This window comes from Gymnoscopelus microlampas (genome assembly GCF_963454915.1).
Source record: "Gymnoscopelus microlampas genome assembly, chromosome: 3".
In the NCBI taxonomy this organism is placed as follows: domain Eukaryota; kingdom Metazoa; phylum Chordata; class Actinopteri; order Myctophiformes; family Myctophidae; genus Gymnoscopelus; species Gymnoscopelus microlampas.
In genome coordinates this window covers 37,406,948-37,426,140 of record NC_139940.1, presented here as the reverse complement: position 1 = coordinate 37,426,140, position 19,193 = coordinate 37,406,948, and the positions used below count along the sequence as shown (strand labels likewise).

The window sequence follows — 19,193 nt, the reverse complement described above, 5'->3', positions numbered from 1 at the left end:
TTTGTAATAATAATTTAAATCTATAAGTAACTAGTAACTAAACGCTTTCAAATAATTGTAGGAGTAAAAGTACAATATTTGAGAGGTAGTGGAGTAGAACTAAAAGTGTTGAAAATTGGAAATACTCCAGTAAAGTAAAAGTACCTCCATTTTTTTTTTAAAGTACAGTACTTGACTACATGCACTAAGTTACTTCACACACACACGCATATATAGCCTACCAGTAGGCTACATATGCGTAAAATATAAATTTTATATTCCGTAGGTATACTGTAAGTATGCGTATAAAAGATAGATATTATTGTATATACAGACATACAGTATTTTATAAATGTGCAAAAAAACGAATTACTAGTTATTGCATGTTCAATATGTTTATTTTAATTACAATGGCACTTTTATAAAATATTTGATGCAGAAACATCAACAGAGAAATAGAAACGATACCAGGACACCGTACATACACACATAATCCATAAATACATATTTACACTCATTACAACAGATACACATACATATAATCCATCAGAGCCTTTGGTCTGGAACATATGCCAGGTGAAAACATCAAACACTTAAAGTATGTCCCTGTGCACGGTTGAAGCCCTATAACGTTTACCCAGCACATAATACAGTGCACAATATGATGACATTGCCTTCTCACATTGAAACCGTTTCATATAGGGAGTTTTGTCCCTACACAAGATAAACGGTTTCCAACACCACCCAAGGTTTTGCATAAAACTGGATAAAATAGAAGGCAAAACAAATACCACCAAATACCAGGCACTGTAGGGTGAGGCACTTGTGCACCTAACAAAGACTGGTTTGGCATCATGACATTTGGCACATGAGGATAGTGTTTTAAGTCTTAAGCTTAATTCATACTTTGTCATACAGTGTCCCTTGGTGTGGCAAGCAACACAATCATACAACGTAGTATAAATCAGGCTTTACTGAACTGCATGTGTCTGTGCAAGTTTGGGAGATGGGCAAAATCAAGACTCTGTCCAGGAAAGTCTCTAAGTCACTTTTACTTAATGCTTCTTGTGCCTCTTAAACAACTTGGTAAGTGTACAGTGATGATGTGTACTGAACCCCATTCTCAACATGTCATTCGAGAATGATATCAGAGTGAAGGGCTAGGTTCAGCTCATGCCCTGGCACCCTGTGTGCCATTTTTCCTACATAAATGTCACTGCATCACTAGCATTGTCCCAAGAACTCTCACGTGTCTTCAGCTGTGAAATCTCTAAATCTCTGCTCATTGATTCCCATGACAATGGTCTTGAGAAAGTTCAATGGCCCCACTGCTTAAGCATCTGAAAACAATTGCAGTTCATTCTGTGAATCAAAAGCGTTCCAGTGTTTCGTAGGTTTGTCCATTTTATCCATATTACAATTACACCCTGAAAAAAAAAAGAAGACATTCTACAATCCCCCCCGGTGGCATAGGATAATGGTTCTGGTCTCGGCCAATGAAAGTAAGGGCGCTGTTTTATTATGATGCGCCTGCGTCTGGCTGGCTGAGGTCCTTTTTAGTTTTCTTCCTCTTCCCTCGACAGGGTTTGCACACACAGCACAGAATGCAGGGTGAGGCGAGCAGGAGAAGTGGTGAAGTCACCAACACAATAACACTGACTCCAACCAGGATACCCACCACCTGTGGAGGGGCACAATAAAACACAACGTCAATTTACCATTTTATATTCCGACGGTGTCACTTGCCAAAAAGAAACCAATCTAGAAGCAAATAAAGTGTCGTAAAGAACTTATCTACAAGCTAACGTGTCTTATAGAACTGATCTACCAGCCAACGATGCATCACAAAGAACTGATCAACAACTGACAATCATCCCTTTTCCACCGGTGTGTTTTTCCACTGAAAATGAATTGGTTCCGATTCTGAATCCGAAAAGTTGGTTCGAAACTGGAACAAAAAAAATATTAGTTTTTTCTTGCCCTGAATTGGGAACCACAGTGGGCGTGTCTATATTCTACAGGCTGGAAGAACAATTGCAAACAATGGCGAAAGCCACTTTTAAGTAAATACTTAAAATGAATCTTTAAATAGTCCACAATAGCCTAACAAAAAATGGTTACAGAAATTTAAAAAAAAAATGTTGTTAGTCTTATCAACCTGGGACAACGTTGCGTACCGTTAATCAAATATAAAGCCCTAATTTGTGGTAACAATCAATTGATAGACTAACACTATTCGGGTTGGGCCGTTTGGCTACATGTGGTGAGCACTCTTCATCATTGTAATTTACCACTCAGGGAATAAAGTAGTGTTGTCAATCATTGTATTGTTTTTCTTTTATGTAACATTTAGTAGGATACAACCTACCGTGTCAAGATTAAATCGCACAGGCATGTATTATAAAACAAAGTCTCTTGTCAACAGTAATCTTCATCTCGCTCATGTAAAATGAAAGTGTGAGTATAAATGTATGTCATATACATTTTCTTAGGGGTGTAATCTTTCATGAATGTGTTGTAGACCTAACAAAGCAGCTCCACATCATCGAATCCAAGTTATCCAAATGACGCGTGTGGCTAACACCCAAATCAGCCTCATATCCACCTTCGATAATCTGTACCCATTCATAACAGATTGCCAGCTTAAATATCTTACAATATGGGTTCTCTTTCAAATGTCTGTGCAAAGTTTATTTGGGGTTTATTTCATGTAACTACTAATGATGACTGAAATTCCCCTGCAGGGTAAATTAATAATTGGTCTATCTATCTCTATGCTGCAGGCATTAATGCCCTCCGTTGATGACGTATCCTTCATTACAAGTTATTTTGGTGGAAAAAGCGCCAATGTGTTGCAAAGTACTGATTTGCAAACTAACAACATATCTGGCAAAGTAATGATCTATTCTACAACCTAAAACATGTGGCAAAGTACTGATCTGCAAGCTAACAAATGTGTAGCAAAGAACTGATCTACAAGCTAATACACCACAAAGAACTGATCTACAAGCCAACACCACATTAAAAAGAACTGACTGATTGATTCATCAATTTCATTAACATGTTTGTTAACAGTACAGCAGTACAGTCAAAAAAGCTCTGCTAAAAGCATAACACATTGTGATGTTATCCACATCCATGTGGTCCATTGATGCTGATCTACCAGCTACCTTTACTAACATTCCACATATACTGTATCTCATCACAGCACATCAAACATTATTTCTGTGTGTGTGTGTGTGTGTGTGTGTGTGTGTGTGTGTGTGTGTGTGTGTGTGTGTGTGTGTGTGTGTGTGTGTGTGTGTGTGTGTGTGTGTGTGTGTGTGTGTGTGTGTGTGCGTGCGTGCGTGCGTGCGTGCGTGCGTGCGTGCGTGCGTGCGTGCGTGCGTGCGTGTCTGTACAAGATAAATGTCAGCAAAGTCTCTTCTCTCTCTCATTTCTTTTCTTTTTGATTGTATATCTACAGTTCAAGAGTTAAAGGCCAAAGTGTAAAGTGGCCAGTTGTAGCACCACCATGTGGCCGATTTGAGAAATATGTGGTGGAGTGTCTTCCTTGGCCTTCTAGGAGTGTGCATGCAATATCTGACGCTGATCAGTCCAGTGATGTGATTTAGCTACACAAGTCACACACACCAATGAAAGGACGGACACACACACGGTTAGGGGCGAAAACATGATCTTGGCCTGGTGGAGACAACTCTGACAGGCAGACATATTGCTCTGCCTTGGAGAATGCTACAGTACTATATACAATAACCTCACCTGTGCTCTGTTCCACATGACAGAGGCCCTGGAGTGGCCCAGCTTGTTTCTGCATGGCCCCTTATCATAATGCCTCAGGAATATATCACCCTGCAAGTACAAACAAACACAAATGTTCAGACTCAGGCTGATAGCAGTATCCACAGTGATCACCAAGGGCATTCCAACACAGACCAAAGATAGTAAAGCAGTAAATGAGAGCTAATGTTTTGCGTTTGCCATATACAGTACGCTTCATTAAGCCATAAAATACAGCAAAGGCTGCATACATAATCAAGGCATACGATCTTTATTTATGTTATAACCTCTCACTAACAAGTTCTGTGATAATCACAGTATACAGGTATAATAGTCAGGGAACACTCACATCCAGATTCTGCAGGCAGTACCAGCAAAACGTGTGTTTGCAGCTTTTACACAACATCTGGGCACAACCCTGGTTCCTCTCTATGTAAATGGCACACATAGGACACTGTTTGATTGGCATGTCAGAATCACTACTGGACTGGGCCCTGTGGACAGATGAATGGACAGAGGACGCAATTACAGAGGATATTGGATATAACACATGATAGTGGATAGAGAGACTGGTAGAAAGAACCAAAACAAGAGCAAGGGTTAAGGCATGAGGGCCCCAGTGCTCTCAAGAGGAATGGCCGGTCATCTTTATTTAGCAGCAGTAAGTGCTCACTTGTGTGAAGTGGGCTAACTATTTTGGGACACAAAAGTATACCGAAGACAAACATTTTAGTATTGTACAGTGTTTAAAATAAACAAACATGAACTGATATGGGAAAACCAATTTAAAACCACATGTAAACCCCAAGCCATGTAATGTTCTCAAGCCTAAATCCAAAGCCCATAATATCCCTCGTCGTACCTTCTCATTCTAAAATGTTAAAACTTTTCCAAAAAATCTAAGCGGCCCAAGTGCACAGCACAAAAGGCTACATAACAAATGTCTATCCTCTTATTGGCAGAGAAACAATAGGATTACAAGGAAACCCGGTACTTCGCCACTGAGCTCAGTCAGTCAGTTTGGCATGGCCATGGCACTACATCCGTGAAATATAGAGAGGCGATTGAGGGCACTGCTGACGAATACTGAGCCACATACAAATTTATCTTGGGACAGCAAACAAAATGATTTATTCAGCTCTGAATGTCTGCTAGGCAACTAGGAGACAGAGAACATAATGTATTGAATTAGTGCACTGTTGTCCTGCTTTCAGCACAATATAATTTTCAAAGTGCAGTTGAGGGATTGTGGCAGCAGGGAGCTGTGACTGATGACTGACCTGCTTTCATGGGAGGGCGAGTGTGACATCATGGGCTGGCGCTCAGGACAGGTGTGCCCGTCCTGCCATGGCCCTCGGCATCCAGAGCAGAAGACAGCGTGACAGGTTGGGCAGTTCACAGAAGTGGGCTGACCCTCTGTGCCAGGCCTCAAACTGCACACTGCCTGGCATTCGACCACAGGGCACCAGGCTTTACTGGGGTCCAGCTGTACTCCTACAGTAGCCAGGAGAATTAAATGGCAGCTTCAGCAGTCATTGGAGCAGAAGTTGGAATTGCGTCTTTGAGAGACAGCATCAAATCATTCTTCTGTGCCAAATCTCAAATGTTTTGCAGTTGTACCTCTGCTCCATGTTTAGGGGACAACTCACTGTTATTTCAAATAAAAGAGAGTTACATTTATTTTTCACTTTAATGAAATTCAGTGCTAGTGATGCAGTGACATTAATTACTTTCAGGGCTTTTGAATTCGTTTTACAATCTCCCAGAAAAAAATGCAAATGAAAACATTTGTCATTAGATTATTACAGGACTATTGTTGTTCTATGAGGCACAAAAAACAAATACCACAAAAACAACTACAGTAGCTTTAAACAGCAACAGCTTGCAAAAAAGGAAGGATTGGAGAGGAGGAAGGTTTGCCAACAATTAAGAGAGATAATCTCAGATGTTCTTGTCACAGCATTTAAGGAAAGATAAATATTTTGCAACCAATACAAATATTAAAGCATATGATGGTTTGCTAACAGATTCCCTCTACCCATATACATGTATTATGAACCATAACAGCTTGGACTGATACAAAACAGCCTGTACTTTGCACTTTACACTGCTTCCAATATCATGTCTTATGATTTATGGCCAGCGCAAACAATGACTATTATTGGTTTCACTGTGTATTGTTTTCCCACCAGTGCTACTGATAATAGCCTCAGGACAAACCCAAATGCAGAATGCAATTTGTAAATGTCTACAGTCTCTCTCTCAGACAGCGATACATTATTCTCCTTCACAAACAACGCACAAGCTACTATGGTAAAGTCACACAGAGTTACAATTCATACAGTACATCACCTCAATTTATCTTAATATCTAAAGTAACACACAATTTAGAAACCACTGTTTTGTAGCGTTGTGGTGATATTCAGTGGGGTTCAGGGTCTAAACTTGAGTTTAGGTCATGTTTTATATAGGTTAAGATGCTGGGTGGGAGGCACTCAGTGACCCCACAATATGCCAGGCATGTAAAGTTCAGAATTCAGTGGGATTGCTTAACACAATGTCTCCAGTGAGTGTGAAGCCTGAAATAGCCGAGTGTCTTTCACCAGTCAACAGTGTGCTAACATTACTATACTACTACACTTTATACTACTACCTCTTTCAAACTTCAGGCGTTGGTATAGCTCCAATTGATCTGCTGGGGCCAGACTGGAAATCTGCAAAGACAGAGGAAGCGAGCTATGGTCATTCTTATATTTCACGAAGGACACATTAGTAGCAGTAACAAATTAATATTAGCAAATAAAGGGTTGTTGGGTTGGTTCTTAGCTAAAGGGGCCACAAAGAGTCAAGCGGCACAGTGAGGTTTGCATTTATTATGCAAGACCAGATATTGCAATGGCTGGCAGGCCTGTTTGCTAAAGCCAACATCAGTTAATGCTAGTATCACAGTGTGTATCTTGTACTAGTTTGGCACCAATGTGCTGTAAAGAACTGCATGTTCAGAGAGGTCCTTTGAAAAATGTTAAAAGTTGGAGAGAGTGGGGTAAGTGATAAATCTGACAGAAATGATACAGGGCATATCCTCAATCTAAGAAGAAGGTTTTCCCATAGCTAAATATGATGAACTTCAAGTGTTGAAGTTAACATGCATAACACATTGTATCAAGGGTATTTCACCAGTTCCACTTTCAAAATGTTTCAATCTAATGACTGCTGACATTACAGCATTTATTTTTATTTTAAACAACAATTCTCCTCAGAGTTACCTTAATGGTGAATGCATAGCACACTACACTCTTTTGACAGCAATTAAGCCACAGTAGGAAGGGGACAAAAAGATGTATATCCACTGTCATACAGATTCTCAAAGGATCAGGGTTTCTAGCTGGAAAACCTGTCTGACTCAGCATCTTTGGTATAATTAATTCAATGTAGCTTCAAAGATTTGTGTTAATTTGAGACAGGTTTGTACATGCTCATGCTCCAAAGCTATTTTTGTATTCCTTGGCATTTGGCACTCTTTTTGGGGGTGCACGTTTGGCCTACATATTCTTGGCTTTAAACAGGCCATACCTCAGAGTCCAGCAGAGCACCAGGCTTTTGACAGGCCATGTCAGGACAGGTGACAGGTGCACCTCCACCCTCCCTGATAGCCAGCTGAACATACTGCTGCAAACACTGGACACAGAAAAGGAACAACAGCATTAGCAATATACAGATGCATTTGTTTTATTTTACCAAGATAATGTATTCAATAAAGTGTCTTCCTTAACCACATGAACCCTAGCGTTCCTATTCGGTGCTATGTGATGGGTGGAAGATTGGCTATTTTTGGCTTCAGAGATTTGGTGTACAGGGAAAAGAGGAGGGGACCAAGGAACCCAGTCAATGAATTGAATGTTGGCTTACAGCGTAAACATAGATTACATGACCACATATTGTAACATAATACAGCAGTTGCTTAATAGGTTTTCCTTGGGATGAATAAAGTACCTACCTGATATTGTGACATTTTCTACGGAACTATTAATATAAGTAACTCAAAACAAAAACAAACAACAGTTGCAAATTGTAAATCTAGAGGACTTTATTGAAGAATGTATCAATTTTGAGGTTAGCAGACAAAATCCTTATGCTCTGTTTTTAACAGATATACCGGTAGTCTGTAGACCTCTCAGACCACTGAATGCCAATGATCTCAACATTTATTAATTTTAATCTTTTCCAATCCAATTTCCAACCGTCTGTCCTAACCTAACAACATGTACATGCTAGACCTCAGAGCTGTAAATAAAGCTAAATACAGGGTTGTATTTTTATTGAAAATCCGACCACAGCCTTGGTCTACCTACCTGTGTGCAGAAGACACAGTTGCAGGTGTGCAGTTTACTGGTAGCTGCTGACGGGTGCTCACTAAGGCACAGCTTGCAGTAGACCTTTGGGCCAGGCTGGGGGTTAGCAGTGGCTATGGGGGTCCCTGGTGCCGAGTCCCTGGCTATCTGGTGGGTGGGACTGCTGGTAGACATGGTGGAGAGAGGGAGGATTCAGTCTGTGCAGCCCGGTGGTGGTGGCTGCTCCTCCTAGCCCTTTTGCTGGAGAGGATGGGGAGCAGCAGCATCCATGTTCCTGCAAAGTTTAGTGGGAAAAGAAAGTCATACCATGTCATCTTCTCTTTTATCTTCTATTTGATCAAATTGGTCTAATCTGAGTCCCAAAGAACAATGGCTATTACTGTGGAATACGACTATATTTCAGCCTCCTGTAAGTTGTAATAACATTGTATGATTGTTATTGGTTACAGATATTGTGTCAACAGACAACATAATTGCCATGAGATGTATCATCCAGAGTTCCTGGAAGGAGGTTGGGAACCCGTCCCTCTTGGTTCCCAACCTCTGATGAGTTAACTTTTCTCCAACATCTAATTACTTGCCGTCTGAGTCACAGTTGATCCATGAGTGATGCATGATGTGTCATCATGTGTAATTACAGCAGAAACATGTATTACATTGACTCCCTTGTTTTAGCATAAAACACAGTCATTTCACCAGAGTAAAGACCGCATGTATCAGGTCTTTAAGCTCACGGTACATTATTTGGTCCTTCGATCGATCTGAAGGGCAAAACTGTAGATTCATGGCAATCTACTTTTCGAGACATACACACTTGTATTATTAGTACGTTTGTTCAACACATCATGTTGCCTAACCACATGAACCTTATTTCTCCTTTTAAACTGTACTTTCATGTGCTTTTTTCTGCAAACTTCTAAATAAAGTATTTATTCAATCAATCAATCAATCAATCACTAAAAAAAAAAACTACCCTAGCACCCCTATCCTGGAGTGAGCATTTGCTAAAAATAGCAGACGTACAAGCTCACAGGTTGCGACGCATTGTGAGCTTGTAGTTTGGCTATTTTTGGAAAAGATATTTAGTGTAGACGGCAAAGGGGAGGGGGGCCTAGTATAGACCCCTGGAGGATTCCGGCAACTAAGTATTATAGATTCAATAATAGTTCAAGTGGCTAACTAGTATAGAGAGTTATGACACATAATGTGTTCACATAGAGTGTATGCCCTGCTGGAAGGGTCTGGAAGCATGTGGTGGTGCCTAGATGATATTGTCAGCAGCTAAAGGGCCCTGAAAGAAAAGACCACATCATCCAGTCGTTGGTTGTATCCAATCCCAAAAGGCATGAGAAATAATAAAGCCATAATCTGGGATTTGAAAGGGATTAACAGCATGCACCCGTTAACAGTGGGTGCATGCGGAACAGGGTCACACAGGAAACGGTGACGTCCACATTCTGCAGGATGCCTGTATCCATTATTTCTTCCCCTACTCCAGAGCTGTTGATATTATAATCATACCTTATTTCTCCTACTCCATGTCCTCTATTGCTGAGGTTTGTTAAAGTTGGCAGGCAACCTTTATATAGAAGCATAGTGAACAACACTGTTGTAAATGTACAGTGAGCACGCTTCTACCCTGTACGATCGATTTGTGACAGCTCACACGTGCAAACCTCTGACTGACTTGAGTCCTTCTGGCGATGCACAACGTATTTCTGCACTGTCATGGTGTATCCTCCTGCACTGCAATGACAGCTGGACAGGGTACCGCGTCATCATCTTATAATGCTACTAGTAGGCTAATGCCTAATTTATACGCCAACAATTACAGATTTTCTGAATTTTTATCAATAAGTGACACCGTTGTGCAACAAAGTATGAATTAGGGATATGCTGTGCTGTATGCTGGCCAGGCAGCCCTACCCTGCCCATGCAGAACTGCTAACAGAAATAAGGAAAGCATAAATGCTGATTATCTTACACTGACCAACAGTGTTGTTTGTGAGTTTGCCACCACACCGATATGCCCACCAAGGAAAGTCTCTTGACTGTCTCTTGGCTGTTATACATTCTATTTTTCAAATAGCATGGAAACTGTTGGGAGAACATAAGACTGACAGTTTACAAATGATGACACCGTAGTGAGGCATGTCATTGATGCCGGCCATTCAAAAACGAGAGTTAGAGGCCACATTCGGAGCCCGTCATCAATGACAAAATTGCTGATGCCATCATCGTACAAACAGGTACTCATTAACCGAAAGGGTGTGCGTGTGTGTGTGTGTGTGTGTGTGTGTGTGTGTGTGTGTGTGTGTGTGTGTGTGTGTGTGTGTGTGTGTGTGTGTGTGTGTGTGTGTGTGTGTGTGTGTGTGTGTGTGTGTGTGTGTCCAGATAATTTAGCTTTGTAGTTCTGTTGCTGACCATTCAGTGATTGGCATTCCCCGTGGATCAAGGTCTAAATCACATTCCGGCCGCAGGGATCAAAGCATCATTGTTTGACCAATGACCACATAAGCAGCAATGGGGAACCAGATCAGCCCAGTGAATACACAGTAGCTAAACTCCTCAGTGTTAATTTAATTCCGAGTGTGTACAAATTGACCTCGCACCCATGTGGAGAACCCTTCCGGGCCATTTGTACTCTCTCAGAGCTAAGTGTGACACTCAGGGTTTTACTGTGCTGCTGCTAACACACAGAGGACCACTGTTAAGGAGACAGCTGTGCCTGTGTGCTGGTTGTTGAGTGTGTAATTTACATCTCTCTCTCTCCCCCCATTTCACTGGAGATTCTGGTTCCTGTGCCCTGTGTAGTGCACTGCATTTGAACAAGATAGCAGGACACAACTTCAGTATCTGTGAGGAGTCGAGTAATCAAAAGATCTCTTAATTCTCAACAATAACACCAATGTCATCAGTTGGACCCACCTGTGTGACTGCAACAAACACATATTAGCCCAAACCCCAACAAACTGTCAGCATGTCCCACTGACTGTGTGACCAATTTTAAGCTGCTGAAATTCCGAATAAATATACACATCCGTCATGCTGCGATATAAGAATCAAGTAGCAGAATGCCTTCAAGAGATGCACATATTATTTAATCGAATGTATACAATGTGTCACAGCATGTCATGACATGCTGTTACACATTGAATACATACCCGGCCCGGGTAAGTAACTGCATCTCAAGGTTGCTTGGCGCATTGTGACATACATACACTATTTCACTACTATATCTTCCAAATGAAGGAAAATGACACAGATGATGATGATGTGCCCGTCATGCGAACAGGCATAGACGGGCGTTGCAGTCAGCCTGTCTAGTAGTACCACCATAAGAGGAGAGGGATTTAAAACCTACCTTTCCAGTTTGACCACTGTGTTCCACACAGTGTTCTACTACCAGTGTTCTACCAGGTCTACAAGACCTGGTAGAACACTGGTAGAACTAGACTACCAGTGTTCTACATAACCTACCACAAGAGTATAGGGATTTAAACCTACCTTTCTCCTGTTGACCACTGTGTTCCAATACACAGCCTTCTGTCTGGTACCGCAGTGCTGTTACTGTGACACACACATTACACACACACATCTGTTGATACACTAGTCTAGTGGACTGGACGAAATAAACCCTGCTGTCTGTTGTTGCCAGTACATGTACACACACAAACACACACAAACACACACTACACTGTGCTTCTTGTCTTTCTACAACACGCCCCGAAGTGAAAACTGAAAAGGGGGAAATGTAATGTAACGCTAAAAATGTCCAATCCCTCCGCAACGCTGCTTGTTTGTGACGGTGGAGCCTTTTCTTTGGTGTTTGGACCAGGTAGGCGTGGTTTTGAGGCATATTTTTTGAGAGGTTACGGTTAGGTTTAGGCATATAGCCACGCCCACCTGGGCAAAACACCAAAGAAAGAGGGAGTCCCTGTTAGTTTGTGACCGTATTGCGTGGTACGACGGTGTCGCACTGCCGAAAGGAACAGATCTACAAGCTAACGTCGTCGCACGTTGTTATCTTGTAGATCTGTTTGCGATGCTATCGCGAGATGTAGGTGGGTGAATGTTGTAACTTTGCCTCACCACCAGCAGGGGGGGGGTATTTTTAACTCTATGGGTAGAAAGCCTTCCTAGTTTCACCCACACTTATTTTTTTAGTTATATTTTTATGACTGACATACATTTTTAATGTACTGTTTTTTTGCTTTTAATGTTTTCCCCCTGGCTCTGATGATGTTGTTGTATTGTTGTATTAATAATACCTTTGTTTGTGTTTGCTGTTTGTGTTTGTATTGTATCATATTGTATTGAATTTGTTTCGTATTGTATTGTACGTAATGATTGTTATAGATAAAGATTTGTGAGGAAAAAAGGGAAAACAAGTTCCCACCCAAACTTGATCCCAGTCTAGGGTGGATGTTGTACTCATAACTATATATATCTAGCATTCTTTCTTCTTTTGTACATATTTTTCACTTTTCATACCAGTAACCTGTAAACTGATTGTATGACATTCTGTATAGTAGCGTGTATATCTATATGTCTGTCTCTTATATGTCATCATGATTTGTGTGCATGGGGATCTCATCTTAAACAAGCTTAGTGCTTAATGAGCTTTCCAGTTTAGTAGACCTTGTATTGTGAATTTGTACTTCCATGTACTGTTATGTACTGTCATGTACTGTTCTCATGTCTTACTAAATAAAGTACATCAATCAATCAATCAATCTATGGTGGTACTCAGTAGCCTATTACTGACTGAGCCTATGGACCTAGGAGGCCCCATCAGTGGATCTGCAGCAGGATGCTCAGAGACAGTGGGAAGCATACCCGTCACTCTGGAATTTAGTTGAATTCTCCTGCTGTGCTTCTGATTTGTAATTTCACCAGAAAATATCCTTAATTTTTGGACAACTCAACCCAGACTTTATGGTAAGTGACCATGGGTGTTACACAACCCACTGATATGCAGCCAGGGCCATAATGTTAATAATAAGTCAGTGAATACTAAGTCAGTGAATACCCAGCAAAATGTGTTAATGTAGCATCAAAATCAGTTTAAACACATGACTATTTTAAAAACATTCTTGGAAAAATGGGCAACATTCTAACAAGACGAATCTTGTATAGAGGTCCCTCCCTGACCCTGGCACAAAGTATTTTCTGATGGGGGTCTGCGGCCACATATAGGCTACATATTCATTTGGGGGACCTTGACATGAAAAGGCTTGAGAACCACTCAGGGTTATACAATGAGCTGAGAAGGTAGAATCTGAATGTCTGTCAAATATCCAAGTGAAGTCTAGTTAGTTAGTCAGAAATGAGAAGCTGAATATTGGACATAAGTATATGAAGTTTTCAAAAACCTATAGGGCACAACAGGTTAAGCATGCTACAGTTTCTCCACCCTTTGGCGTAGGCCTACTTCAGTGGCCCTGCATGAAGTTTACACACGACCACATAGACGGCAATCAGATATATACTCCTTGTTTTGGAAGTTTATTGGACTGCATTATTGGACTAATTAGACACCATCACATAAGCCTGCTCAGTGCTCTTAAAAGCATTGGCACCATGCAGAATTAATTCCTCCACTGCTCACCTTGCCCCCATGCCATGTAGCAGGGGAAAGCAGTGTATGAAAGTTACCCCTTAGGAAGTCGAGAGGAGCTACTTGTTATGCAGTAGTAGGCCTATTAAAGTGCTCACTGCGGAATTAAAATGATGATATTTGCTACATTGGCTTGATAATGTGAGATGGGCCTATTTTAAAATGCCCTATGCTAGCCAAGTAAATACATTTTATGGCTTAATATTATTTACGCTTGATCAACAGTATGTCTATGACTGATGTTTCTGCCTCTAGGCAACTTGCTTCCTCAGTACCTCAATGGGAAGACGACCCACCCCCAGCTTTCACCTCAACACCAAAGTATTTCTGTCATTACATGATCATTGGCCTATTTTCATTCCTTCTTTGCATTGTAATAATTGGCAACATTTTGATATATTTTATTTATTGGTAAAATAATATATTATTTGATCATAGTTTGATCATTTCCCCCATACATTTTTAGCAACTTTAGGACGGTGACTGGTCTAGGAATATTATGTGACCAGGGATGGTCAGAGGGTGGTGCTCTCTCCTAAGAAACAGACATCTCCAGGACAACTCATCACCAACATCATTCCTGATTCCTCCACTGCACCCCCATTGCACCATTGTTCAAGGGAGTTCCAGGGGGTCTCCAGCTAACTGATAGATAGTTAGGAACCAAATAGACCCTTATGTGTCTGTAACTCAGACAGTGTACAAATGGAACCAAATGGACCCATAACTCTCAGAGTTAAATGAACACTGATTTTACAGTGTAGATTGGGCTTCCACAGATAAAAAATGCCATCAAATGAGGGTCCATGGCCTCATGCATATCAAACTGGGGGTCCTTGAAATCTTCTCTAACGGGTCCCTGGCATATATTTTCAAATGGGGGTCCACAGGCTAATGTGTATCAATTTGGGGGTCCTTGACATGAACAAGTTTGAGAACCACTGCCATACACAACTGTCTGCAAATACTTTGCCTGGGCACATCCCAGGTAATGCAGCGTTGACATGAAAAAGTTTTAGAACCACTGTCATACACAACTGTCTGCAAATACTTTGCCTGGGCACATCCCCGGATAATGCAGCCTTCACTGGGGGTCGACCTGCCAAAAAAGAAGAAAAAAAACACCTGAATGGTGCTAATAGTTGCTACTACTACTTTGTTTAGGGATGTTCAGCAATAATGCTATGCATGTACACAGTGCATAACCCATGCATGTTAACGTAACACAGCTAAATGTCACAAATTGTAAAGCCAAGCAAAGAATGTTAACACCTGCACACTTGCAACCACAACTATCTCTCAAGTTCAAACAGGGCTCCTGAAATTTGCTTAAAATTAGAATCAAAACTCTTTGATACTCATGGCCAAAGATTTAGCCTAGGCCTATTCTGTGAAGGATCTGCAGTGGGATGAAAATACTCTGTTACAGGTAAAAGTCCGGAATTCAAAATTTACTATACAATAAAAGTACGATCAAAATGTGCTTAAAGTACCAAAAGTAGAAAGTACTCATTATGCAGAATGTCCCATTTCACAAGTTTTCAAATGCATGAAATGTATAAAACTCCTTTGAAAATAGCCGATCTACAAGCTCACAATGCCCACAAGCTCACAAAGTGTATGACAGTCATGTTTCAGGGCTAATATAGGTCTGAAGTGGTTTTGTAATAATAAACTAAAGTTTTTAAATAATTGTAGTAGAGTAAAAGCATAATATTTGTAGTGGAGTAGAAGTAAAAGTACTGAAAATTGGAAATACTCCAGACCAGTAAAGTAAATAATACCTCAAAATTGAGGTAAGTTTACTTAGTTACTTTCCACCACAGCACATGGAGGAAAGACTGGTGATGCAAGGTTACACATGCAGTACTATGCACTGCAGGGAAGCCCCCTTCTTTCTATTGGTTTGTCAAACTTCTGGGAGGAAAACCCCAGTTTCGAACCCTAGCTCCTCCTTCTCCTTGCTTGCTACAGTATATAAAGGCAAATGTTTCTATTATTGCAGCAGGATTGTTGTCTCAACGTGTCTGTATTTATTACGAGGATGGAGTTGTAACTGACATTTTGACCATGAATTCTAAGCAACAACAACAACAACAACAACAACAACAACAACAACAACAACAACAACAACAACAACAATGCTACTAAACGAAATTGCTGTCATATCTGGTAAGACTTTTCCCGTTATTTTAATAGGCTTTGTAAGAAAAATAGAAATGCGGGTCAGTGCACGTTAAGGAAATATCAAAGTGAGTTATTAGACGTTTAGAGTATTTTCTAAATTTCAATTCACATTGACAGATATTTTCTGTATGTCAAAAGTGAAACAAACATACATCCCAGAGAGAGATTTTCTATTCAGCACTTGACTTGACCCATTTTCATCCCTATCTTCATATGGGTCAGTGGTTCTCAACCTGGGGTCGGGACCCCCAGGTGGGTCCCCATATGATGTTTGGGGGTCCCCAGATGACATTGAAGTAACAATTTATTTTTTACAATATTTATCTGTGGAAGCGAGTCAAACTAAATATAATGCCTACAATTCCAAGTGCTTGTCGGGGTGGGGGGTCCCAGTTCATATATGATTATTTTGGGGGGTTGTGGCCTGAAAACGTTGAGAACCACTGATATAGGCTAATTGGGCCTCACTAATGCTCATTATTGAGATGGCACCATTTCTACTCGCTCTGTGTATACTGTAGGTGTGAGTTTGTGGACAACCTGCCAAACAATGACGGATGGGGATTCCAAGCTAGAAACTGTAGTAGACCTATAGCCTTTCTCTTCCTTGAAAATGCTCATGATGAAATAGCATACAAAGTGCAAACTGACGATGTCCAGGTAGCTTTACAGTACATGTAGGCTACTTCAACTTCTTCCAGTGTGAACTGAGGTAGTTTGCAAACAGACCTAATCTGGTGGCCCACAGGTTACATTTTGAAGAGCCTCAGTGCAGGAGTAGTGTAAGCTTTATTAACAAGTTACAGAGGCTGAAATTCCACAGCACTTGTCCCACTACGTCTTGTTGAACCCTTATGCGACAAATAATGTCAAGTATACCATCAACATTAGGGCTATATATTTATTTATTTTCCTTTCATGGCACAGACAAAACCCTGCAGCTTCAAACACATACTCTTGGTGAGTCCAGACCATCCTGCCTGATGGAGACCATGTATGAGACCTCCATGAATGACACAAGCACCATCAAGGAGCATGAATGTCAGGTACTGATGCTGATGTCTTCATGCTTGCTTGACCATTATTCATACAGTGTTAGCATTTGTACAATCCTGTTTTGCAGATATGTACGACGTAAATGCTCAGATTAAGGTCTATATGTGACCTAAAGTTAGTAAGCAAATGAAAGGCGTATTGATATAAGTATGAGGCTGGTGTCTTTTCTATACTGCTGTGAGGATTACAGTCATGACATTTTTCATTTTCTTAGGACATGCAGAAAGTAGTCCAGCTGTTACTGAGAAAAGGAAGGAGTGCATGTCAGCTCCTCTACAGTTCACTGGAGATGTGCTGTCCTTCGCTCAGTCAAGATGTCATACACTGCTGTACAGGTAAACAGAACAACCCAGTTACTATTAGGCTATCTATCTATCTATCTATCTATCTATCTATCTATCTATCTATCTATCAATCATTCTGTGATACTGTAACGTGAGGATTCATTTATAGTTTTATATTGACCAGATTTAGTTTAGACTATGAACATTTGTCAACAGTGAATATACTGTAATTTAACTCAAGCTATCATGCTTTCTACCTCCTTTAAGCTCAAACACGTACACCCCAACCTCTGGAGGATACACCTACACAAGGTGAGCACTATTCTATTACTACTACTACTACTACTACTACTACTACTACAGTACTATGCAAATAAATAATACCTCTATTGTAATAATCCTTAAAATCCTAGGCCTATTGTTTACATCACCATCTGGGCTTCACCATGCTTTACATAGAAAATTGTTGTCAGATCAGTATAAAATAACCTGTAAGATAATATAGCAATATTCAACATGTTCTAAAAGTCTTTTAAAAATGAAACGATAGGATTTATACAATAAATCTTTGCATCTTTATAATTCATAGCCCACACACATCTCACCTATATCCAAAGCTACTGGTTTATAGTCTACACTACAGTGCAGGATTTCTGCATATCATTGGGAATAGCCCTGAAACATGACAGCTTGTGACAGACGAGTGTCATGTGAACCATGGCTACATTGGAAACTACAAGAAACTTCAATGACAAACATATTCTCAGTTGTGGAACTAGAAACTTCCCATTATCATAGTCTCTTCCCTTTTTCCTTTCTCTTCCACTATCATAATAATCATGAGCAGCAGGTCTCCTGACTTCCATGGCTCCCCCGCCTACAACCTTAATTGTTAACATCAGCAACACCACCATGACCAGTTGCATCATTGGGAACAGGAACTACCAGTCTGCAGTAGTGGAAAGTCAGCCTCTGTTGCATGCTTCTGGGCTCCAAGTGCATGGTGGTGGGTATTCCTATTTTTCAGTCCATATTAATTTGCCACACTGCCCTTGCAGGTGACAGTCATATGCTGTAGCCTTGTTACGTTATTGGCCTAATGTGAAAAGATTTGAAAAAAATCAATCAAAAGTCAATAAACATTAGTCAACTTGTAATACAACAATACAATAATAATATCTCATATGTGAAATGTTGTAGTGTACACTGTACGAATACAAGAACGCTCGGCCCAAAACACGCTCGCCCTGGGTCAAATCTGGCAACCTCAGAACCAGGTATTCCTAAAGGTAACCTAACCTCAGTAAAACTATGCCTAAATATAACCTTATTCCTAATCTTAACCTCAGTAAAACTATGCCTAAACCTAACCTTATTCCTAACCTTAACCTCAGTAAAACAAATACAAGAACAGAAGAACCGCAGGGGGCGAGCGGTCCCCAAAAGAAAAGTGTGGCAAGTGTGTTTTGGGGCGAGTTTTCCGGTTACCCACTGTACAACAGTGTATTATTACACGGTGAATTTACCCTATAAAACTGCTTGGCTCAATTTACGCCATAGTTATCAAGATTACTTAATAACTATGGCAAACCCAAGGAGAAAATAAATCACACATTTAATCTATAATTTGTTCATTTCTTTTCTAGAGTTGACGAGGTGCAGCTGTGGGCAGCAGGTGGCGCCCCAGACCACTGTTCCAGCTCCACCATCAGACCCTCAGAGCATTCACATCTATGGCTCTCACCTCAACTGTGTCATCATAGGAGACAACAACTCCATGGAGGTAAATCAGCCATATGAAATGGAGCCAGAAACTACAACAGAGGAACAAAGTACACTGGACTGATATGTGCTGCTGAGAAAGTGTTTTCACATAGGCCTACAGATCCCTGCAATGTTGCTCCTCAAATGAGCAAACTTTGAGTACAGTTATGT

The 19,193-nt window shown here is 40.7% G+C and overlaps 2 protein-coding genes across 4 annotated transcripts; one reads left to right on the top strand and one right to left on the bottom strand.

The window, feature by feature from the left end:
• Positions 1 to 370: 370 nt before the first annotated feature.
• Positions 371 to 11,911, bottom strand: rnf144b (ring finger protein 144B). The gene is made up of 8 exons (XM_084052774.1): positions 11,619 to 11,911; positions 8,112 to 8,385; positions 7,333 to 7,437; positions 6,413 to 6,473; positions 5,040 to 5,253; positions 4,109 to 4,253; positions 3,742 to 3,831; positions 371 to 1,660 (listed from the first exon to the last, which is right to left on the bottom strand). The coding sequence occupies exons 2-8, from the start codon at positions 8,283 to 8,285 to the stop codon at positions 1,499 to 1,501; spliced, it is 951 nt and encodes a 316-aa protein (XP_083908900.1). The 5' UTR covers positions 8,286 to 8,385; positions 11,619 to 11,911; the 3' UTR covers positions 371 to 1,498.
• A 4,940-nt stretch (positions 11,912 to 16,851) lies between these two features.
• On the top strand, positions 16,852 to 19,112 carry LOC311042199 (uncharacterized protein). 3 transcript variants are annotated; one of them, XM_084052779.1, is made up of 5 exons: positions 16,852 to 16,964; positions 17,198 to 17,309; positions 17,526 to 17,570; positions 18,109 to 18,264; positions 18,905 to 19,112. In XM_084052779.1, the coding sequence occupies exons 1-5, from the start codon at positions 16,902 to 16,904 to the stop codon at positions 19,102 to 19,104; spliced, it is 576 nt and encodes a 191-aa protein (XP_083908905.1). In that variant the 5' UTR covers positions 16,852 to 16,901; the 3' UTR covers positions 19,105 to 19,112. The 3 variants fall into 3 exon arrangements, with proteins under 3 accessions (XP_083908905.1, XP_083908904.1, XP_083908903.1); XM_084052778.1 differs by having other exon boundaries at positions 18,106 to 18,261; XM_084052777.1 differs by having other exon boundaries at positions 18,106 to 18,264.
• Positions 19,113 to 19,193: the final 81 nt, after the last annotated feature.

Coding starts and splice junctions, on each gene's coding strand:
- LOC311042199 (XM_084052777.1), top strand. CDS start 16,902: ATGGAGACCATGTATGAGACCTCCATGAATGACACAAGCACCATCAAG. Junction 16,965..17,197: donor TCAAGGAGCATGAATGTCAG/GTACTGATGCTG, acceptor TAGGACATGCAG/AAAGTAGTCCAGCTGTTACT. Junction 17,310..17,525: donor TGTCATACACTGCTGTACAG/GTAAACAGAACA, acceptor ACCTCCTTTAAG/CTCAAACACGTACACCCCAA.
- rnf144b (XM_084052774.1), bottom strand. CDS start 8,285: ATGTCTACCAGCAGTCCCACCCACCAGATAGCCAGGGACTCGGCACCA. Junction 3,832..4,108: donor ACTGCCTGCAGAATCTGGAT/GTGAGTGTTCCC, acceptor TTGTACTTGCAG/GGTGATATATTCCTGAGGCA. Junction 1,661..3,741: donor TCATGTGGAACAGAGCACAG/GTGAGGTTATTG, acceptor GCCCCTCCACAG/GTGGTGGGTATCCTGGTTGG.